Source organism: Pinus tabuliformis, chromosome 9 (genome assembly GCF_031772625.1).
Source record: "Pinus tabuliformis cultivar Carrire ecotype Pingquan chromosome 9, CPIR1, whole genome shotgun sequence".
NCBI lineage: Eukaryota > Viridiplantae > Streptophyta > Pinopsida > Pinales > Pinaceae > Pinus > Pinus tabuliformis.
In genome coordinates this window covers 1,977,908,966-1,977,933,692 of record NC_142307.1, presented here as the reverse complement: position 1 = coordinate 1,977,933,692, position 24,727 = coordinate 1,977,908,966, and the positions used below count along the sequence as shown (strand labels likewise).

At 40.6% G+C, this 24,727-nt stretch overlaps 1 protein-coding gene across 1 annotated transcript in view; it reads left to right on the top strand.

The window, feature by feature from the left end:
* LOC149156938 (isoleucine--tRNA ligase, cytoplasmic-like) overlaps nt 1-24,727 on the top strand; it is a 322,103-nt gene that overhangs the window by 177,230 nt on the left and 120,146 nt on the right. Inside the window, exons 17-18 of the mRNA XM_089438854.1 lie at nt 15-118; nt 215-278. Of these exons, the coding sequence (XP_089294980.1) occupies nt 15-118; nt 215-278 (168 nt within the window). The remainder of the gene's footprint in view (nt 1-14; nt 119-214; nt 279-24,727) is intronic.

Here is a 24,727-nt window from a genome sequence, read left to right as displayed (position 1 = left end):
TATTGTTTATACAGAGGGAGCAGCGCATTGAGCAAAGTGTTACAAGGATGATGACTGTTATAGATTTGGCCCGAAATATTCGTGAGCGGAATAATAAACCTCTAAAGACACCTCTCAGGTAATTTATAGTTCGGGCATGAGGATTAATATACTAGATGTTTATGAAATTACTGCTTCACCATCGATGTTCATTTCCTTGAATTTGTGTTTGTAGGGAGATGGTTGTAGTTCATCCAGATGCTGACTTCCTTGAGGATATAACTGGAAAATTACTGGAGGTTAGTGATATGACCAAAATAGATTCTACAGATTTACCGTAAAGTATGCTTAGTGATATTGACATTTGCTTGCTTGAACCATGGTCCGTTATTTCATTAAAGTGCCAATCATGGGAGCTATATATTCTGAAGTTATTTCATTAAAGTGCCAATTGTAGGATCTATATATTCTGGAGTAACCGTAATCATAGAACATGGCCAACAGGCTTGATTTGATACTAAAATATTGAGAAATAATTGGCAGTTGAAATAATTATCAAGGGTATGCGTCATCATAATTTGTAAGCAATTAGTTTTTTGAATCTTCTTACTTGTGAGGTTTAGTTTTCTAACTGTAATGTGTAGAAAAGAGCACTTACATTAAAGCTGTAGTACTTTTCAACCCCCTTATTATGTGCTCAAAGTGATTTTGACACAGTGATTCCCATGAAATAAAAGCCCCATTAACAACGTGAACATTCAAACTTTTTTCATTTTATTGAAAATAAAAGTCTGTTGTTCCATTTCATGTTGACCGTGGGAAATATATTTTCCAAAAGAATCATAAGTATAGCACACAGGTAAAGCATGGGTGAAAACATGGGCGGGAACAACATTGGTGCCAGGTTTGAGTCCGCTTAAGGTGAGGCATGTTAGTCTATGCCGACAGGTTTACTAGGGAAGCTATCCATGAATTTATGGGCACATCTATTGGGCTTCTTCACAATGTTTTCTTTGCACCATGTGTGTGTGTGTGTTACTTTTCCTTGAACCTAGCACCCAACACTTTATTAACTTAGCAGATTACATATCTATTGAATAAATGCACAAGCAAGTTCTTAACATAATTATTCAGCAGAAACAAAAATACAACCAATCTCAATTACATGTGACACATAGAAATTTTGCCCAAACAAAATAGTTCATCATTAAATCAAAACCTACTTGGGCTCCTGTCCTGGGATAATGGCCCAGCTGAGAAATCTATAGTTACAACAAACCTTGGATCTAATCCAGCTGATCAAGCCTTAGATTTGCCCTTGATCTCCTTGGCTGACTTGGATCTCCTATGTTGCAGTTCTGCACCTTTCTCGCACGTGGAAAACTAGAATGGAAGTCCTTCTCCTGTCACCATTGAGATACCTCTCTCGATATATTTTTCTGTTGTATGGTTTGCCCTTCTCCTCTCCGTACCCTTGCTTTTATAACTTTACATTGAGATAAATCCCTAACCCTAGTCTCCAAAGTGATTTCAACTGAGATTAGATTTCGCCTCACTTGAGATCAATAGTTGAGATAAAAACGTAATCATTAAAGAAATACTTTACTTTTCCTAATTTTCTTTAGCTCAAAAATTGACAACTAATTTTGTGCTTCTCCTAAGTTATAATAGCAACCTACTCATACTTGAGCAAGTGTCCCAAGGAGAGCATTGTGCTTGCGAGGACACTCTCAAAGCCAAGGATCGTGCTCCCAAGGCGCTCCTTAGATGTTAACTATGTGCTCTATGGACCCTACCTGAACCCTCTCTAGATGCTACCTAGGCACTCCTTAGATGCTCCCTGGACGCTCCCCAATAGTAATATTAAATTCTTAAAGTAAATCTCCAATACCTTTATTAAAATTTTTAACATTACCATTAATTATGCTGTCAAGTCTGCTGCACACGTTCTCTGCATTCTAGATGCTACCTAGGCACTCCTTAGATGCTCCCTGGACGCTCCCCAATAGTAATATTAAATTCTTAAAGTAAATCTCCAATACCTTTATTAAAATTTTTAACATTACCATTAATTATGCTGTCAAGTCTGCTGCACATGTTCTCTGCATCTCTTCTACAATTTTGTTCCTCTTTTGCTACTGCTCATGAACCCTCTCCTACAAACTGCTTAACTCCAAAAAGTCATTTTTCCATTCAACAATGTATATTTTATAAGCATGGCTTATTGGTTGTTCATATTCTCTGTAGGAATATGAAGTGAAGCATTTTCTCTTGGTCTTCTAGAATTGTTCTCTACATGTCTCTCCATTTTCAAATATGAAATATTGAATTTTGTAATATAAAATAGAGCCGAAAGAATATAGCTCAACAATAATGATTACAAGAGACAAATCAAATTTGTATTGGCTACATTTTCCAAACTTGTACCATACAATTTTCTTGTTTAATGAAAGCATATGTTTTCCATCTTGTGTCTCAATATATCATGTCTCAATTTTTGTTAATGACAACCAATCAACAATGTTCAACCTTCACATTAATTATCATAGCCTTTGCACAACCAATCAACAATGTTCAGTCTTCACATTAATTATCACAACCTTTGCACTTCACATCATTTTCAACCTTTGCATTCAACATAAATCTTAACGCAATCAACACCAATCAATTAGGTCAAAGACCTTAACATGATCATTTGACATCAGTGCCAACATTACTAGCAAAGAGAGTATATCCATTCATCAACTTTGCATTAGAAAGAAGCTCCGATGACAATAGCGAAAATCCAAACATCATAGGTGCATCAAGAAACTCCAAAAATCTCATCCCAAAAACAAGTGCGAAAGTCTCTCAAGAGATTCTAATCTAATCCAAGTGGTGATGAGGGGAATGAATGAGCCTCTCATCAATTTATATCCTCTCTAAAGAGTTTGATTTTCCTAATTAGGCCTAACTACACCCCAAATAATAAAATAATGTGCGATAATAACATCCCTTGGTGACAAGCCCACCAAGATAGCTCCAAAATAGAAAGGTAAGCCTCTCAAGTGGGTAAAATAGTAAATAGGATGAGTCGTTGGGCCATTGAGAAGACTTGGTGGAGTCCAAAGCGTGCCAATATGATAGGGTGGGCTCCAAATACAATGGTCAAGGGGTTGGCCCCTTGATATCCAAGCAAGTCATTGTGGTGTCCCCAAGTGGGTGTGGGGGCACAATGACATCCTCATGGGTCTCCAAGTGGATCGATAATGCCTGTAAACCATCTGTGAGAGCTAGGATGATGACATGAGCCCTCCCTTTATCTCCGACAGTGAGACACATCCTCATCTAGACACTGGAACCTCTGCCAAGTGTGTGGTGCAAGTGTGAAGCTGGTTGGGCATGGTGATCTAGGTGCATCATCCTCATCCAAAAGGTGTATCACGAGCAATCAATGAATGGTGTTGGGATCCATGAAGTACTCTCTGCTATGGTGGAGGCCCATGGCTCTCTACACTGACCCTACAAGTGCCAATGTAGCACTTTAAGGGACTTGGACCCTGTATAGGGAGACCAAACCCCAAATGTAGACCCACCTGTAATCTTGCATAAGATCCAATGCATCCCCTTACCCTCCAATACAACAAATCATTAGAGTAATCAAGCAAAAGAGCTTGCAAATCATGGAATCAAATGGACACTTCATGGTGGCATGCCCTTTTGTAGTGGGCTTGGGCATGTACAGGTGTCCCAAAGCTCAATAAGGGGTTTAACATGAGCAATCATTGAATGATGTCGGGGATCCATGAAGTACTCTCTGCTACGGTGGAGGCCCAAGGCTCTCTACGCTCACCCTACAAGTGCCAATGTAGCCCTTTGGGGGGCTTGGACCCTGTATAGGGAGACCAAACCCCAAATGGAGACCCACATGCAATCTTGCATAAGATCCAATGCATTCCCTTACCCTTCAGTACAACAAATCATTAGAATAATTAAGTAAAAGAGCTTACAAATCATAGAATCAAATGGACACTTCATGGTGGCATGCCCTTCCATAGTGGGCTTGGGCATGTACAGGTGTCTCCAAGCTCAATAAGGGGGTTAACCAAGGACTCTATTAGGTGGTTTCAGCCTTTAAAGGGGGTGATATGTCCATGGTTCATCCATCAAGTGGTTGGTGGCACGTGATATAATGATGGAATGGAGTGGGAATCAGGGGAAGGCTCTAAGCCACATGCCATAGAACAAGGGTAGCTATAATAGGGGAAACCCACACTTGGGTGCATGAGTGTAGGAGGGAGCAATCATGGTACATGAGTTGCCTTGACCTTTGTTTTTCCACCATTCTTCATATGGATTTTGCCTTTGATCAATTTTTCTTCATAATTGCTCAGGGCTCCAGGGGATGAGAGCATGATGTGTAGGATATAACAGTAGATACCCCCTTTAAGGTGCGGCAGTTCTGTTAGTGTCGGTCTTGAGCCCTCCATCAGTGATCAATAGCTCTTTGCATATGCATAGGTAGGTGTCTCATTAGTGTCAGTTTTGCATCCCGCTAGGCATGCCATAAAACTGAATGGAGGGCTGGTCTTTGTTCCCTTCTTGGCTTTGCTGGATCAGGTCATACCACAATGAAATTGAGTCATGTTTGTTTTTATTTTTGTCTTGAGGTCCCAGGTCTTAGGTCTAGGGTTTTGAGTCAAAATCACTGCAAGGTCATGAGTTCAAGTTCAGTGAGTGCCCAGCAAGCCAGAAGGAGGTATGTACATATGTTTCATTGTTATTTTCATCAGCTACAGGTCATTTAATGCCTTGGATTTAAAAACCCTGTTTTTAAGTCCAAGGTCATGAGAAATTTGCAAAAATAAAGAAATTTTCAAAAGTTTTCAAAAGTGCCGGCAACAACCCTGGTTCATTCGCCACAGTCCATCAGATGGTCAACCTGCAAAAAGAACGGAGTCAAACGCCTCAAAAAGCTAATTTCAGGACAAAATCAACTCAAAAACAGTGTTAAAGAGAATGCAAAAGTGAAAACATTATAAAGTGGGTTTTTCAAGTTAATTTTTTCAAATGTGAGCATATAAAGGCCAATTCCCTCTCAAAAGAGACTCATTGTGCATTTGAAGGCAAGAAAACGCAAGAGAGAGAGGTGAGAAGGCAAATTGGCAATTTGCAGCAAATTCTGGGCTTTCTGAGGGTGCGCGACCACTCCACCAGGGTGCGCGACCACCTGGGAGGTGCGCGACCACTCCATCGAATTTTCGCAGTGTATTTTTGGTCGCGCGTGACCACTCCAAGGGTGCGCGACCACTCCAAGGAGGGGCGCGACCACTCGTCCTGTGTTAACCAAAACTCACCCAAACTTCGCCAATTCTTCGAATTTGCTCGTGGATCTTTCAAGGTATGCCTCCCTCACATATTTATGATTGTGTCATGGATGAATAAGGAGGGTTATGGTCATAAATATCATGCAAGAAATTAATGAAAAATAGGTTAAGTGATTGATGTTTTTGCAAGCTTATGCTTTGATGGTTTGTTTGTTTTTCAAGGTAATTTTTCCTTATTTCCCTCCATTTATTTTCCCAATATAAAATCACATGTGTTAGAGTGTCATTTTCATTAATCTCATTTGCAAAGAAAATACTCAAACCCTACCCCAAATTCCATGAAACCCTAACCCCTCCTAAACCCTATTTCAAACCCTAGTTTTCTACCATGCATCATGCTCAAACCCTACACTATTACACACAGCAAATTATATATGTAAATTGCACAGCAAAAGAATGAAAACAAATATAGTAAAAAGAAAAGAAAATGATGACAAGGCATGCTTATAATCACACAAAAACAGAGTAAAAAATATAACTTGCATAACCTTATAAAAAACAAAAGAAAAATGTCATCTTGCTGTAAATATCAAAGGTTAGAAGCTGTGTGAAAATCATGACAAAGTTTATCAAATGTACCAGCTGCTAGCTATCAAAAAGGAGCAGTTTTGCTGTGCTAGGGTTTGTGCATTAACATGGTATCATCTCCCTTTCCCTAGACTTTGTTTTCCTACCTATTCCCCTCATGAAAAACCTAATTCAATTGCCTATCCCTTCTTCAAACTCCCTATGCAATTGAATCTCCTTCCCTATTGTCAAAACATGCAATGAAACCCTAATTCACTCATGACAAATGCAATTATGAAGCTGCCAGCACTATTGAAAGACTGCTGTTGTGAAAATTGGTTGGCAGACTTTGTTAATAGGTTTCATTACTCCCTAACCCTAATTCCCTATATCCCCTCATTCCCCTAATTCCCTTGATACAATCCCTCTCCCTTCCATTGCAAAATAATCACAGCAACCCTTCTCTTCCCCTTGTAATCAAATACCCAAAACCCCTGTTTTCCATTAGCATCAAATGTTGAAAAACAGAGTATGCTCATGAAAGACATTCAAAGACAAAATAAGCGAAGGAGCAGCCTGTTACTTGTACATCATTGATGCTACCCTATTCTCCTATGCCCATGCCATTATTTCCTCCATGATGAAGATTTTTATTGTCCTTTCCCTTGGTGCTCAAAATACAAATTTTCCCTAATAAAGTATTTATTTGCAAATGATGAGAGATGGAATGACATATTTGACATTATGTGATTATTTCCTTCAAAATTCCCTGTGGTTTATATATATTTTCCCTTTCCTTATGTAAATTCCCTCCCCTAACATTTCCCTCATGATTTTTCCCCTTGAAAACAGCATACTTCTCAGCATTTTTGCAGGCAGGGCAGCAGTCATCTTGACTTATTTATTCCACCTTGCTCAACCACACCATGTCAACCACTGAGACTAATGAGCAAGGTGATGACCGATCTTCATCCACTGAGATTGAGACACAGCGGAGGCCTCGCAAAGGAGGTAAGGGTGGTCATCACAAGAGGGAAGAACCCACATCATTGGCAGAGTTGCAGGCTTGCCCATTGGTAGTGACTTGCTTTCAGTACATGTCATGCTATCAGTTTTGCGAGAGGCTTGCACAGATTCAGCATCATAGAGAGCTGGCCCGGCTATTTGTCCTACACCTTCATGACGGGCAGGTCACCCTTGCAGGGGTGAATTTTGTGCTTTCTCCAGAGGCCATCTCACAGGCTACCGGGATACCCAATGTGGGTGAGGTGTGGCCAAAGCGCAAGTGGCTGGATTTGGTATACTTTGAGCCATATGTCAGGCCTACACATGTGCATAATTTATCAGGGAACTTTCCTATTAGATTCCTCCGAGCAGAGTATGCAGCTATCATGAGACTCATTATGCACTATTTCACATGCGAGGGGAGATTCTCACGGGTATTTGCTTGTCACATCCGCATGCTGATGCACTTCACCAGGGTGAGAATGATGAACATCCCGGCTTATCTCTTTCATGACATTCAGAGGATGGTCTCTATCTTCCAGAAGCAGACCCCAGCTCAGCAGCTCAGGAGCTTGTGTCATCATGGTCTCATCCAGCTGGTTGTTTCCCATCAGCTGAGCCAGCAGGGCATTCCTTGGGCAGATTTTATCTCCCGTGAGTTCTTCACACAGCCAGAGCCAGAGGCAGTTCACGAGGAGGGAGGGCCATCACATCAGCCCGAGGCTAGTATTCCGAGACATATGGCTTCTTCTCCTCGGGTCACTTATCAGAGAGGTCATAGGACCTTATTTGCAGCAGCTCGACGAGTACTTTCTCCACAGCAGGTGGAAGGGGTCTCGTCATCCTCTTCAGATCAGCGAGTGTTATCTCCACACCAGGTGGAAGGGGCCTCGCATCCTTCAGCAGCAGAGGCAGTACGAGAGGGCAAGCAGCCCATGGTTGAGGATGAGGCAGTTGGCGAGGCACATCCTGATTCCGTTGATCTTGATGCGCATTCTCCTTCCTCTTCAGATTTCTATGAGCTCATTAGGCAGAGAGAGGAGGAGAACCTTGTGTTGCAGCGGAAGCTTGAGATGGCTCAGTGGACTATCACTTATTTAGAGCAGCGGAACAAACAGCTAGAGACGGAGAAAGAGCTGGATGAATTATGGAGAATCCGCGGTAACAGAGGCTTGAACCGCAGGAGGCCTGGGGACCCATTGCCCGCTGATAGGGAGTCATTGCTCATCCAAGCAAATTTTCGCTTGGAGAGATTGTTGGAGAAGGCAAATCATGACAAAGAGCTGCTACGCAACATGAAAACACACTATTGGGCAAGATTGCATGTTTGCAAGGCTAAAATGAAAATTCTCCGAAGGAAGCTGTCAGAGGCCCAGAAGAAGAAGAAAAGGACAAACCCACTCCGTATCTTGGCTGAGGCATCCCTCACTCACCATGGTACTCATTAGCCTTCATCCAGCAGCAAAATCAAAAAATTTTGAGAGTTTTGGAGCATTTTGGAAATTTTTTGGAAATTTACAGGTTTTTGCCTGTGGAGTGGTCTCACCCCCCGCGCGACCACTCGTGAGGATTGCTCGGAATTGCAAAAAGTTGACATTTTTGGAAAGGGTATGCAAAGACTAAAATTACCTATACTTGGGAGAAGCCTGATTTTGAGATTTGAGCCTCCAAAAGCTCAAAATACATCAAAAAAATGACTTTCTGCCCACTTTTTGAGTTGCAGAAAGTGACCTTGGGAGAATTGACTTTTGAGGGGTCAAATCAACTCCAAATCCAGAAATTCCACTTGGGATGGAAAGTAGACAGACCAAGCTTTCCAATGAGCCATCTTACAGCTGATTTGGACCAGTGGAACCCACTCAAAAGTTGCTGCAAAGGGGCGCGACCACTCGAGCAGGGGGCGCGACCACTCGAGCTGAATTTGGCAGTTTTGACTTTTCAGGCCAGAAAACACTGTTTTCACCTTGGTTGATGATTTTTACTTGTAGATGATGGATGAATGTATAATTTTCATGGCACATTGATAGATTTTATCTCTCTTTACCCTTCTAGAAGCTTCCTTGATGTAAAAAGTGAATAATTAATGCATGGATGAGTTAGCTAAGTAATAGAGGCAAGTTGTTTGACTGCCTATTATCTAGTGCTTAGTTTAGAATCAGTTCAAATTGCTCCTAGGAAGCTGAGCTCGACCCCTAAAGGTGGGGAAAGGAGTTAGATGGTCTATATTATGCCTTCTCTTGCTCATTTTCATGGTTGGACTCTTGTGGGAGAAGCATTATTGTATATTGTACATCTATTACTGCAATTTAAGGAAAATGAAGGCCAGGGTTTTGCAGACATCATTGTGGATTCTTGTGGATTGTTGTGTTGATGGTGTGTTCTCTACATGTTATTGTAAGCGTGTTTATGTGTTCCATCTCTTTCTTTGCTGCTAATTGAACAGATGAAGTGATAAAGTTTGAATTCATGCATGCCATGCTCAGCTTTTAATTTTGTTCAATATCTATGTTTTCCACTGTCTAAAGAGGATTCAAAGTTGTTGTTTGCCCTCTTTAGCTCCTCCTCTATCATTCCTGATCATCCATCTCAGATTAAGGCATCAGCACTCACTCCTACCTTGCCCCAAAGATCCCCCTGCAAAAACTGAGCCCAATCCCCGCACACTGAATTGCACTCCCTCCAATTGCCACCAAAAACTCCAAAAATCTTTAAATCAACCCCCCTTATCAATTTACTAGCCTAAAATCTTTATTCCTAATTGGTCAGCTTATCATATTGAAAGATCTACCGAATCTGACCCGAGAGAGCCTTCTCATACCTCGTAGGGCTAGCTACGAGGTGAAATGGTTTGATGTAGCCTTGAGAGTTTGTCTATCTCAGCCTAGGTGAATTCCAAGCGCTAACAAGTTCATTGCCCACTAGGGTTTGGGACAATCATGGGTTCCTTAATGTGGAGAGGGCTCATTTAGGGCCCATAGGAACCAGGGTGATGACCATAGATAAGGGCTAAAGCTCGTGTTTGGCTTTTGCCCACATGCTAAATTTGTATGTCCGGACCATCTTTTGCATTTTATGGCACATTTCCTTTTGAGAGTGCTCAAATTATGCTTTTTATTTTCTTTTAGTTGCATCAATCTCCGGGGCATTGTTTCAGGGCTGACCAAAAGTGTGGACAAAGGGATGGGAAGCTAACCCTTTGTGGACCTAGTGGACAAATGTCGACCCAGATGGGAAAAGTGATAAATGGGGTTAAAATGAGTGGAGGGGAGTAATGTATATGGTGATCGGAATTGGGATCATGCAACCAAGATCAAGATTTCCCATGTAGTGCCAACCCTAAAGCTAATAGCCAGTGAAGGAGATCTCACAGGATTAGGATACAAGGCTAACCACCAAATCGAGCAGAGGAGACAAGAGTAGAAACCTAGCCCACTCTTTCCGCCGAATCCCCCCACCAATCCATGCCTAAAAGTGTCCATGATAAGTAAAAAAAATTACTCGGCTACAGCAGTGAAAAGCCATACCTTAAGGGTTGGGAGGTCCACCTTGAAACATACGGTCATAACAGATGGGTTGGGGACCACATTACTAGCTCAGATGGCAGAGATAGTGGCAGATCGAGCTATCTTGTGGTTGCAAGTGGCTATTGGCTGCCGACTGAGGACCATCTAGGAGAAAATTTTCTCCTATGGGTACTACCCACGAGTGGTGGGTAATAGTCCCCTTTTCATTATTTATCTCAAAAAGTTACCTTATGATTTTATGTTTCACTTAGTCACTTTAACTTTATTTGTCATTAAAGTTAAATCAATGGGGTCATGTTAGTACACTTTTTCCTAGAATAGACACCAAGCGTTAGGAACACTTGTCCATGGTACACTTTTTCTAACACTCCCTCTTATGGAGGAAAGTGTTTCTAACCACTCCCATCTTGTCTCTGAAGTAGATATGCTTGCCACTTGGAAAGGAATTCATGAGAATATTGACCTCCTGCTCATGAGTGGATTTCTACTCAAACTGCACTGCCCCTTTCTAAACACAGTCACAGATGAAGTGGTACCCCATCGCTATTTGTTTTTACTTGTGATGAAAAACTGAATTCTCTTGAGTTTTATGCAACTCTGATTATCACTTTAGGCCTCGACTCTTGGTCAAATAAGCCCACCGATGCCTTGCGAAGGCAAATGGCTACAAAATTGGCTTGATTAGATGCCATATACTCTACTTGACTCAATGCTTGTTATGAAACCAACTCACAAAAAGATAGAGAAGATAGATCAATGCGTTATAATTCAACCTCTTCGAGGGGGGCAACCTCGTTACATTACACAAATGAACAATTCTTGGATGATACAAATGAAAATACCTCCTTTCTAAATATAGGAGTCTAAGGGGTCATAATATAATCAGTGTCGACATAACAATAATAATGTAAGGGTAAAATAATAACAATAGTGGGCTTCTATGGGGCACAATAGTAACAATATGGGCACTACATGGGTACATCAATATAATAAGGGGGTTGTACTAACATGCCCCTCTCCTTCAAAAAGTGTTGTCCTCAACGCTTGAGTAGTTCTTGATGCTTTTATATAAAATTCTTGTCCTCCCATGTGGAATCTTCAGCGGGTAAGTTCTTCCACTTGATGAGATACTCTGAAATTGATCGACTTCGTAGCTGTCGGGTTCTTGTTTCTGTGACTTCTCCAGGTTCCAATATGATTTTTCATTCCTCTTCAATAAGTGACCATACTTCTTCGTCCTTCCATTCATCCCTTGTTTCGTTTATCCAATCTGGTTGGATAATAGAAATAACACAGAACAATGCTTTCACATCCTCATCCTTTCTTGAGAGTGCATCTGCAACAAAATTTTGCTTCCATTTTCTATAGATGATGTGAAAGTCATAACCCATCATATTTGTGACACATTTTTCTGTTCTTCTAAAGATAATAGTTGTTCTAAAAAGTATTTAAGACTATCATGATCCATTTTTACCTTGAAGTGTCTTCCCATTTGGTAAGGTCGCCATTTCTTAAGTGCATGTAGTATTGCCAACATTTTCTTCTCATAAATAGCTTGCTTGAGATGTACCAGTAAAAATACCCAATCACCTACATCAAAACATTTTTCACTACAATGTTGATCTATCTGTTGTTTCATTCGATTTTGCACCAAAGTGGCATTATCGTTTAAAAGTTGGAGAACTTGTTGATGCTCAATGTGATCTTTCATTGCTTGAACCTTTTTCTTCTTGATATGTCCTTCTATCTTTAGAGTTTGAGGAGTGGTAATTTCTTCCAATCCTTTACAAGATATGGTCGGATTCATTTCTTGATGCTTGATGTGATCTTTCACTTTTGAACATTTTTCTTCTTGATATGTCCTTCTATCTTGATAGTTTGAGGAGTGGTAATTCTGACCAATGAATTACAAGATATTGTTGGATCTGTTTCTTCTTTCTCGATGTGATCTTTCACTTCTTGCACCTTTTTCTTCTTGATATGTCCTTCTATCTTGAGAGTTTGAGGAGTGGTAATTCTTGCCAATGCTTTACAAGATATGGTCTGATTCATTTTTTCTTTCTCTGGGGTTGGGTCCTGGCGTATATCCTCTTCTTTTGATGTTTCTTGATCCTTTTCTTCCTCCTCTTCATACTCTATGTAAAATAATTTCTTCTCAGCACACTTATGACCTTTAGTTCATTTGCTATCACAATTGTAACCTGTGGCTCTGAAAGATATACACGAGAAACTACAGTCTGTCCTCTTTCTGTACCTTCTTACGAAATTTTAATCCGATGCTCAGAGAAAGTTATGCCGATTTTCTCCAGGTCACCTATTTGGAATGTAATTTAGGAGTTTGCAAAAATACCAACTTCCTCAGATCATATCTCCACAAATATAGCGCTAAAAGCTCTAAAATTCAGACTTGAGGTTCAGTGCGATTTCGTCTCAAATGGGTTTTTTGTTCGCTTTGGAAACGCCGCAAAAAAAAAGTTATAGCGAAAATGCCACGATGACATATTTGGAGCAGCGAAACCCTAGAATCCAAAGCTCTGATACCAAATGTTATGAAACCAGCTCACAAAAAGATAGAAAAGATAGATCAACACGTTATAATTCAGCCTCTTCGAGGGGGCAACCTCCTTTACATTACACAAATGAACAATTCTCGGATGATACAAATGAAAATACCTCCTTTTATATATAGGAGTTTAAGGGGTCATAATATAATCAGAGCCGACATAACAATAATAATGTAAGGGTAAAATAATAACAATAGTGGGCTTCTATGGGGCACATTAGTAACAATATGGGCACTACATGGGTACATCAATATAATAAGGGGGTTGTACTAATAACAATAAGGGGTTACCCTAGTAGTATAGGGGCCTAACAATGCTACTAACCGTTCTTTCCCGCTGAACCATGACACTGCTACCGAACCCAACTTGAAGCAACACTCGAAATTGTTTTTTAGTCATGAACACATCCTGCCCAATCCGAGTGTGTATAGCCAATCAACCTGATTCCATTCCCTTGAACATATTCTAGACCATAATCCACTGTTCCCTGCAGATACTAAAGCACATGTTTTGCAACCACCCAATGCACTCTCCTAGTCTCCACCATAAAATGACTGAGAGTGTTGACTGCAAAACAGATGTCTGGTTTGATGTTGAATAGATACATCAATGACCCTATCAATTGATGATAAGTCGTGGGATCAACCAACTCGAAGTCAGAAGCATGACGCTTCTTCCAGTTGGTAATCATAGGCATGGACATGGGCCTATAGTTCTCCATATGAAATCTCATCAAAATTTTTGTTCTATACTTGCCTTGTCCCAGAAAGATATGCCCCTCCTCTTGCCACACATATAACCCCAACAATGTTTTAAAACACCTACTCCGACTCCGCCGAGGGTAGACTCTGACTCCAACTCCGACTCGGTATTGACTTGGCCGACTCGATTTCAATGACTCAGTCGTTGTAAAAAATACATTAATTTTTTTTTTAAAATAAGAAAACATAATTTTAAAGATTTTCATTCATGTTTCCAAACACACAACATTAGAATATAGATAGAAGACAACATATGATCAAAGTAGGCTCATGAATATATCCATTATATCAAAATGGCACCCAGTGCACTGTCCAATACATACATGATGATGATATAGAGATCAAAACAAAAACACATAACCAAAGAGGCTAGAAATGGCCTCTACAAAAAAAGTAAACTGTGACCAGTACTACTGGCTAGTGGCTACTGCTAGAGGAGCCAAGATCATATGGATCAAACACTGGTAGCATATCTACATGCTTCATAGTTTGTAACTCATTTTTAATCTTGTACCCTCATCAATCATCTTAGACCATCTCACCAAGGTGGATGTTAATAGATGTATTCATGAGAAGAACTACAAATGCAATTTGTATGTGACACAGATCAAGATATAGGATCCCTAACGCCAAAACTTCTGCATCCACATCTACATGCAGTCATGACAGACCCATCTACACCCCATAAAATATTTTGTGGCTATTTTCTAGTTTTAGGATCCCTTGGGGCAACTTCAAGTTTGTTCCCATCAACTTTCTAATATGTATAAAGATAAATTGCCATCTTCCAAGAGAGAATTGCACCTATAAACATTCTAACTAGGATCACATGCCTGATTAGCATTTTAATTTCATGTGCCCTCTTTATTACATGGTTCTCAGATAGTATCATTGTTTACTCAGAAATTCACATTGTTCCTTGAGGAATTTTATACAATGAAGGCAACAAATGTCTTGCTCCATTCATGTTCTTGGCAAAAAGTTCACAACATTAGATCCTATCAAATTGCCAGTGCCAAACTCATCACTTTCTATTTTCAAGCACTAAATGATTCATGCCACAGGAAGCCATGTGAACAAGTAAACAACCTATGAAAACAGTCAGCTAATGTGGAATTCACGTGTCCACTAGCGTTTAACACATCTCTTCACCAAAAAGCAAGTAAAATCAAATTGCTATTCTTTGAGTTTCAGGCCACTGTTGCCGCGCCGGCTAGCGGAATGGGTTTGATGGCCGAGTCGACCCGGTGAGGGCTTGACTCGGACCAACTCGATCGATTCTTAAGACAGAGAGCGCCAAGAAAAAATGCATCAGTCCAATGTCTATCATATCAAACTTTGAAGCAAGGTGTCGCTTGCAGTACTCTACGAATCTCTCTGTACTTGTAATACATAATGAATAAGAGGATCCTCACCAATCACAATGTAATAGAGGTTCAGATCTGCATCACTCTTCTTGAAATCCATCTACTGCAAGTAAGTGCCTATCAGAGAATACCAAGCTCTCGGAGCTTACTTTAGGCCATATAATCCCTTCTTCAACTTGTAAACATTGGACTCTCCCATGCACCTCAAAGTCTTGTGGTTGCTCAATGTAAAATCCCTCTTGAATAATGCCATTCAAAAATGTGATCTTCGCACCTTGATCCATTTTGGTGGATCTTCCAACCCATCTTTGTTACTATAGAGAGCATTGATCTAATAGAAATATACAGAGCAATTGGAGTGAAGGTCTTCTCATAATCGACTCCATCTACTTGTGAGAAACCTCGAGCCACAAACTAAGCTTTGTACTTCTCAACGCTGCCATCTGCAGCATACTTGATCTTGTAGAGCCATCTAGAAGTCACCACTGACTTTCTCCTCAAGTCTCAACACTATCTCCCAAACATTATTCTTCATGATGGAAGCATATTTTTCCACCATGGCATCCCTCAAAGCTTGTTACCTGCTGCTTGCTTATAGCTAGAAGGTTCAGTCTCAACAATGGTGTTCTGCTCTCCTTAACTTACCATTTGGGTTTTCCCATTGACTCTTGGGCTTCCTTTAAGGTATCATGAAGCCATCTTGGCTTCGTCTTCCCAAAGTAGCGTCCTGTATTGGGGTGCAAATATCCTCCTCTGAAGTCTATATCACTAATGATGATGCGCTTATGGTTGATGGTGAACTTATACCCTGGGAACCTATGTCGTGCGACCCTGTCACCTATGGACCTATCACCCTTGAAGCCTGTGATCATCCAGACCCTTGTGATTTTGTCCTTGTGGTCCGGTACATTATGGTGAACTCCCTTGATGAGGAGTCTGCTGCTCTACCTTATCTAACTCTCCTGACCTCCTTAAGGCTCTCTCCTCCCAGAATCTCACATACCACCTCACAACAACTTTCTTCTTGGCAAGAATATATATGTGGTAAGCCTTTGAGGTCTCGTTATACCCCACAAGAATATCCTTCTCAGCCGTGGGCTCTAGCTTTGTCCTCTAACCTTGAGGACATGGGAATAAATTAGGCACTCAAAAATTCCAAAGTGCCCAATCTCAAACTTCTTCCCAGAAAAACCCTCCTAACAAGTCTTGCTTCCCAAAACTCTATGTGGACTCCTATTCTGCAAACGCATTGCAATGTTACACGCCTTACCCCAAAGAAAGGAAGGAAACCTATGATCATGAATCTTGGCTCTTGCAGCCCCTACTATGGCCTTGTTCTTCCTCTTTGCAATCCGATTTTGCTGTGGGTTGTAAGGAATGATTAACTCTTTCTTGATGCGTGCTCTCGCACAAAAGTTCTTCATCTCATTGGAGGTATACTCGCCCCCATTATCAGACCTCAACACCTTGATCTTCTTACTTGTTTGGTTCTCCACAAGAGCTTTAAACTCTTGGAACCTCCTGAAGAACTCATCCTTGGTCTTCATGAAGAAAATTCAGGTCTTCTTGGAGAAGGCATCAATGAAAGTGACATAGTACTCAAATACACTCAATGATACCAAAGGCACAGGACCACAAACATCAGAATGGACCAAATCAAGGATCCCTGCTACCCTACTATCACTTTTTGGAAAATAAATCTTAGTATACGTTCCCAAATCACACCCCCTGCACACATCCTAGTGCTCAGTATTGAGATCTGGTAACCCTGTAACAATCTCTCTCAATACTCTCAGAGCCCCATGGTGGAAGTGGGCCATCCTCTTGTGCGATAACTCAAATAGATCATTACTACTAGTAGTAGGAATTAGTGCTCTAGTAGGCTGAAGCATGAATTTGTATAAATTCCCATGATGGACTCTGATCACTTTGGTCGAAGTGATATTGGATCCGTTGGGATACTTGAGAACCTGGCCACCATGGAATGCCACCTCATATCCCTTTTCCTTAATAGTGAGACTGATATCAAGTTCTGTTTTAGCCCCGAAACATATAAGACCCTTTGTCACTTTCATGGGAGGCTATGACTCCCTCTGAGAAGTTATGGTCCCAATACCAATTGCCCTAATTATGGAGTCATCACAAAGCACCACCTCCAGATATACATCTCTCTTAGTAAGACTTGTAAAGTGCTACTCCACTGTCAATGTACCATATGCTAGAGGATGTGACACTAGTGGCAAGACTAACCACTAAGGAGAACTCCTTGTCAAACTTAGTGGAAAACTAATCCACTTCAACTAAAGCCACAACAACCACCTTCTTCTTATTAGGACACATAACAACATAGTGTCCCATCTTTTGACAAGCAAAACATTTCACTTTGCTCATGTCCTACTCCTCCTTTTGTTTACCCTTCTGCTTTGTGAACCCTTCTTGGACTTCTTATTGCCCTTAGCCACAAGAGCAACATTCTCCTCATCTTCCCCACCATATTGCTCTCCACTCTTGGCATTTCACCTTATCTCCTCTTGATGGAAATCGTCCCACATTCTTTCCCAATTTGGAAGCTTCTCACGAGATACTATCCCATTAATAAAAACATCCCATTTTTTGGAAAAGCCACTCAAGGTTGATTGGAAGCTTGTCACAGAATACTATCCCATTAATAAAAACATCCCATTTCTTGGAAAAGCCACTCAAGGTTGATTTAACTAGTTGCTCATCGGAGATGACTTCTCCCACGACTGCCAACTCATCTCTCACTTGAGTGATCTTGGTTAGGTATGAGAAAACTGTGTCCGTTTTGGTCTTCTTGGTTTGCCTTAGTTTTTCCCACAACACCAATTTCCTGTTCTTATTAGTGGTTAGGTAAAGCTTGGTTAAGGAATCCCACATCTCAAAGGCATAAGACTTCCATGAAACATTGAGAATAAGGTGGTATTTGATAACATCTAGAATAAGTCACTTGGCCTTAACATTCCTCCTATTAAAATCCGCCAACATTATTGGATTAGTGGGAGGTACTACTTCCTTCTCATTAATCTCCTACAACTCAAACTCCTAAAGCACCAATACAAACCTCTCCTTCCATAGGCTAAAATTAGTAGTCCCATTCAACTTGTTCTTAGCCCTCAAACCTATAAGCATTGACCTCAACAACCCAACACAGAATCTCAGATCTGTCCAAAGGTAAACACTGTGTCCTCTCAAACCACAAAACCTTGCTTATACTTATTGTTATGCTCACTGTTTGGTCAATTTTCTCTGTAGATTTGTCCACTTAGCTTGGATACCATGTAGAAAATTGGTGTAGGCCAAACCCGGTTTCAAGTTTTGTGAAATCACATCAAGTTTAATGCCCAACCCACAGGTTTAATGTTGTTGCCATAAATAATTGTTAGAGAAACCCTGAAAGTTTAACACAATGGGCTCTCGAGCTCCTTGTCTTGGGAGTTGGCTGGTCCAACCGAAGACTTCCCCTCACACTCAGGATCTGAATATTAATGAGGTCTCTATACACTTAAGATTAAGTTATTAGATCAATAGAGGCTAGATCACACAATAAACCCTCAAAATCTAGAGATACCTACTAGATTCATCAAATTTAATGTGCTACTCTAAACATAGTAACTAATGCAAGATACCTGTGCAAATAGTTAATCCAACAAGTGGGTAATGAAATAGTAACTTAAAGAATTTTACTTCAGTAGAGCATTAGGAATATGATTCAGAAAAATATTACCAAGAAGTAGAAGAGGAACACCATCATGAGTAAACCCCAAAAGACTTCTGATTTATTATGTTGGAAATGTAGCAAGAAAAGGCTTCATTTGACTAGTGCCTTAGTCAAATGGAGAAAATTTGATTTTCCACATCAATAGGATGACTTGGATTACAGTTAGCTAGAGTGACATGGCATTATCTACTAGTTAAGTCAATAAATTCGAGTTTGTAGGCTAGAAGTAGAGTTGTGCATGAGTTGATTGCTAAGATCTAGCAATCTAGTTGAGTTATTGTTAGTTGAACTCAGTTAACTGAGCTCTAGTCATTAGTTGAGTCAGTTGAAGGTCAATTGAGTAGTTATGACTGTTGTTAACTCATTGATCTCTCAGTTAACTAGTTAATCAACTAAAAATAGACCCAGTGATGTTGAGTGTACAGTGCTTTTGCATTGAGCATGTGATCAATTCCCCTTGGATTTGTGCTAGGAAATAAGGAATTTCCCTATTATTTAGGAGCTTAATTCCTCCAGGATTTTGCAAGAAAATAGGAGGTTAGCTGAGGCTGGAATTGGCCAAAGCAGGTCAGGAAGAAGGAGAACAATTTTGCAGTGCGGGGTGTGCTTCAAAGTTGAAGCAAGAGATTGTAATTGTTTCTTTTCTCATCTGAATTAATGCAAAGCAATGGAGGGGTTCTTCCGAGTTGGGTTCCCCTGTAAAATCATTGTGTTCCTTGTGATTTATTGCATGTGTTTCTATCTGCATAATAGTAGAAGACATATTTTTCTCTTGATTTCAGTTTGATTTCATTAGCAATAGCAAATTTCTTGCAATTTCTACATTCTAGAAAAAGATTACATCCAACAGAGCTTGCTCAAGATTTTTTGATGAGTACATCATACAATGAAGAGAAAAATAACTTCCTTATATAGAAAATGAGAGCATCAAACCCCACTCAGGTTTGGGGGTTGTGTGGGAGAAAAACTCTGCCAATTATTTGGGTTTGGAGACGCGAATAATTGGCGAAGGGTAAAAACTCCCTAGAGTGAAACTCTTTGCTAAGAATCAAAGGCTTACCTAGATGTTCTACATGGCTTCATAGTCATACTAGAATCATTTATACAATGAAGGCCCATAGGGCTGTAGAATTTGGAATTACAATGATAAATTGGAAGCTGCATGATGATGATGACATGTATTCTGCTTCTTGGGGTAGTTGACACACATGTGGTCAACATCCCCTAAGCCCCCTTTTCATTAAATAACTTAAAAAATCATCTTATGACTTTGTATTATAAGGTCACTAACTTTATTTCTCATAAATTTAAATCACGGGGGTCATGTTAGGACACTTTTTCCTAGGCTAGACACCAAGCCTTAGGAACAGTTGTCCTTGGTACACTTTTTCTAACACGAGCCATCCATTTTTTAGAAGGCAACAGACCAACAATGCTATGGTGGAGGAGTACAGTTGCATTATGAAGAATGATGTATGGGGGATTGTGCCTCTTGATGGATATATAAGATTGAACATGTTGCTGATGGTAGTGTCAGTAAGTTTAAGGTGAGTTTTGTGTCAAGAGAGTTCTCCCAGAAGGAGGGGGTAGACTATCAGGAGACATTTGTTGTTGTCACCAGAGATGCATCTATCAAGGCTGTTATTTCCATTGTTTCAGTGATGGAGTGGATGATACATTAGATGGATGTGAAGACAACCTTTCTCAATGGGTCATTAAGGAGGAGGTGTATATTTAGTAGCCTCAGGGATTTGAGTTGCATGGGAGGGAGTCCCATGTATGTAGGTTGAAAATGGCATAGTACGGACTTAAGCAGGTACCTAGAGCATGGTAGTCAAGGATTAATGGGTATATGCTAGGGTTGGGCTTCGTTAAGACTGAGGTAGATTACAATTTGTACTATGCACTTGTTGGCGATGATGCTCTATGTGGATGATTTTTTCTGATGGGATTTGAGATGCTCATAGAGATGTGCAAGGAGGACCTTGCTTCGAAGTTCTAAATGCAGGGCATTGAGATGATGGGGTACTTTTTTGGATTGGAGCTGTGGCAGTGGTTAGGAAATATATTTCTTGGGCAGGGCAAGTGTGCAGTTAATATTTTGAAGAGATTCAAGATGGAGGATTGCAAGCCTATCTCAACATCCATAGTCACTAGCTTGAGGAAGCTGGATGCTTCTATGCTTGAGTTGCTGGATCCCACATTCTGCAAGCAATTGAAAGGATCCTTGATGTATCGAGTCAACACCATGCTGAATATTTCTTTTGCGGTGAACACCCTAAGCTAGTTTATTGTGGGGCCTAGGAGGATACATTGGGTGGTAGTGAGACATGTGCTTAGGTACTTGAGAGGTACAATATGGTATGGACTTAGGTATGTCATAATTGGTGGAGTGCAATTGCAGGGCTACATAAATTTAGATTGGGCTAGGAGTGCAATGGATAGGAAGAGTACTTTGGGTTGCTATTTTAGCTTGGGTTCAGGTATGATCTCATGGTTCAATTGGAAGCAAAATTCAATGCACTTAGCTCAATAGCGGCTGAGTACATGGTTGCAATTGTAGCGAGTTGTGAGGCCATATGGCTTCGCGAAATGCTCATAGGCTTATTTGGTCTCGAAATGTAGCTCAGAATGTGATGTAGGAGCATTCAACGCAAGAGAAAATCATTGTAATTAAGTAGACATAGGGGGTCATGTATTTTTAGGAAGTTAGTTTCCTAAGTCTCAAGTTAATGTAATATTTAGGCTTTTAAGTGATTTAATTAGATAATGTGAGATGTTTAGAAATGCTCTCAAATAAATGAGAACATGAGTGGGAAATAATGACAAAAGAGTCTAAAGTCAATTCGGACTCTTTAAGCAGTCCCATGATTCGAGGAACTAAAGAGAGCTCTTAGGAATTAAATGGAAATTAGAAGTGGACGTAGAGGATAGAGGATTGAGGAGTCAGTTTAATAGATTTAGGAGTCGAACCAGGGTTAGTCAACGAACCTTCCTGGTATAAATGTAAGCCTACGGGCAGAGTGCAAGGGAGAGGCCACTGATATTGAATAACAGGCCTGTGAGAGACAGAGAGTCTTTCATATGTAATCAATTGTTTATGTTTATTTATACAGAGCTTTATTGCACTGTATAGATGTGTGGAATGAATATCGAGTGATTGTATTACATGTAAGTTAATAATCCACAGGTTCTGTAACAGGGTTGCAGACAGAGTTCTATAGAATGCGCAGAGAGGAGAGAATGATTCAGAGGAGTCATTAAGGATCTTGGAATCCAGCTGAAGAATTAGAGGAAGCTCTAGAGAGGAAGCGAAGGGAGAATTCGCGGAGTTAAGCTATGAGGGAGCAGAAGAGTGAAAACCCGAAACCCTGAAGAAAACCCCAAAATCGTAGAAGTGATGCGTTGGCACAGAGTAACCGTTGGATCTCAGTGATCAACGGTCCAGATTAAACAACAGAGGAACCTAAAGGATCCATCGGAATCGACCGATGGAGTAAATCGACGGTCATCGCATGTGAAGGAGTGCAGGAGTTAACACAGCGAAAGTGTGGTTTCACAAGTGGTATTTCGGGCGGCGAAGAAACGGTAAGTGGTATTGAGGGTCGAGCATTCGATCCCATTCAGTGGAGGACACGTAGCACAAGGGAGGAAGGGAAAACCGCCTATCGGGTGGTTAAATCCCATGCGTGTTGTCAACCCAAAACCAATGTAAACCGCTGGATCGGGTAAGGAAATGGACGACGATGATTGATTTAATCGGAGATTGGCGAAAGGAAGGAGGAGCGCTTCGACAATGGTTGAAAGGCGCGGACCCGAAAGCTTATAGAGGCGGACTCAATTTTATTTGAGTTCTAGTCTTAAGCTTTGGGAGCAGTGTTTCATGTATTTCCTTTGTAAAGTGGAGTTTGGAGGAAATGCGATAAGGCGGACCCGATAAAGTATTGAGGTGCAGTTAATAATAATTGAGATCCGGTAGTGCATTATCGCATATCAGATGCAATAGAGCCATTGTTAACGAAAACCGCGGAGGAGCCAATACCCGATTGCAATCAACGATAAAGGGGAATCCTCGGAAAATGTGCATAGGCTGTACAAAAGCAAAAAGGTATGTTTTGCGACTAATTCCTTTGTAAATGGTTATAAAGGGTTAAGCGTGGATATATGGGGTTTTTATGTATAAATCCAACTTTATCGAAGGATGGAAGGGTTTATGCGTTGAAATACATATATGTGTAGCTAAAGGGTTAGCGAAGGTTTTTAAAGGTTATGAAGGGTTTTAAAAGTTCCGATAAGAAGGATTTGAATGAATAGTCAGAAATAAAGGTTAATGAGGGTTTAAGTGGGGTGATTAATTTCTGATAGAAAGGAAAAGGTGGGTTAATGTTTAGATTTTGTTAAGTCTAGGAATCATTCTGCACGAGATTAAATGAGGGCCTTAACCATTAGAGGTTGTAGATTTGACTCCTTAGAGAGTTAAATACCTGGGATTGATGTGTTTATGCATTTTACATGCATATTGTGGGGGTAAGCATGGTAACCATGCGTCAGAATGATTCCATATGATACTTAAAGTTGCATTAAATTCTCGGAAAATCCATTGTTTCATGGCAAGTCCAAACACATAGATATCCGACCACTTCATTAGAGACAGGGCCCATAGTGGCGCTGTGAGGTTGTAGTACATGTCCACATATGAGCAATGGGTAGACATTTTCACCAACCCCCTGGTGAAGGGGAAATTTGTGTTCTATAGGGACAAGCTGGGGTTGGTGGAGAATCCCTTCCTTCCTTGGAGGGAGTGTCACTTAAACATCCGAAGTGAATCCAGATCTGGATACGCAGAAACAGTTTACAAATTATGACTTATTCCTAGAGAAGCCTCTTTACTATAACCCCATGACAAATGGTTCTTCTAGTAATCTCCGAAGGCTTCAACCTTGGATTTACTCCCCCTCTTTTCAGAAGCTGCTTTTATCAATGTTCCACCAAGACTCCGGGACGGGGAGATGCACAAGGGGGACGTGTGGGACTCGGGAGTACCCTCAAATTTTATTGAAATTTAGGGGGGACGTCGGGGTGAGTCTAAAAGTCACTCTAAAGTACACAGAGGGCTTGGTGCTCTTGATTAAAGACTAATTCCATACCCTTGTAGATGACAAAATACAATGGAAACATTGCAATCCATCAAATCCCGAATTCCTGAAAAATTGTTAAGTCTGTTGGATTTTGAATGAGATCTAAAATTCTACTCTCCATATGAAATCCAGTGAGGTTGGAAGTTGGAACCACTCTCAAACATCCTGAGTCATTTCATGTAATGTTAAAAATTTAAGTAAAAGGATGAAAATGAAAGATAAAGGAGAATTTAAGAATTACCATGAATTGCATAGCATTAGTAGGGAAATATGGTCAAATACTAGGTTTTCCCTGTCATAAATCATTGTTTTCAAGCAAATTTAAGGGGGGACACATAGACCATTTTGAGGGGGGATGTCCAAGCGTCCCCCTTTTGGGGAGTCATGTCCCCCACACAGAGGAAACGTCCCCACCCCCCGCATCTCCCAACGTCTCCCCAAAAGGGGGACGTGGGGAAACATTTCCCCAGATGTCCCCTTGTCCCGGGTGTGTGGGATGCGAGGGGTGCGCGCACCCGACATTGGGGGAGGCGTCCCTGTGGAACACTGGCTTTTATAGATGGACATTAGAGTCAATGTTGAGCTTAAACACTTCTTCATCAAGAGTTTTCTCATAATGCTTTTCTTGAGATCCATTCTCATAAGTTCATGCCGAGTCAATACAAAGTGGGAGTGCCAGGGAAACTCCTATATAAGCAAAATGAAGGCAGATCAAATATAAGTTCTAAGGTTTAAAGCATAAACATATAACACTGTAATGCCAATGCAGGAATATAT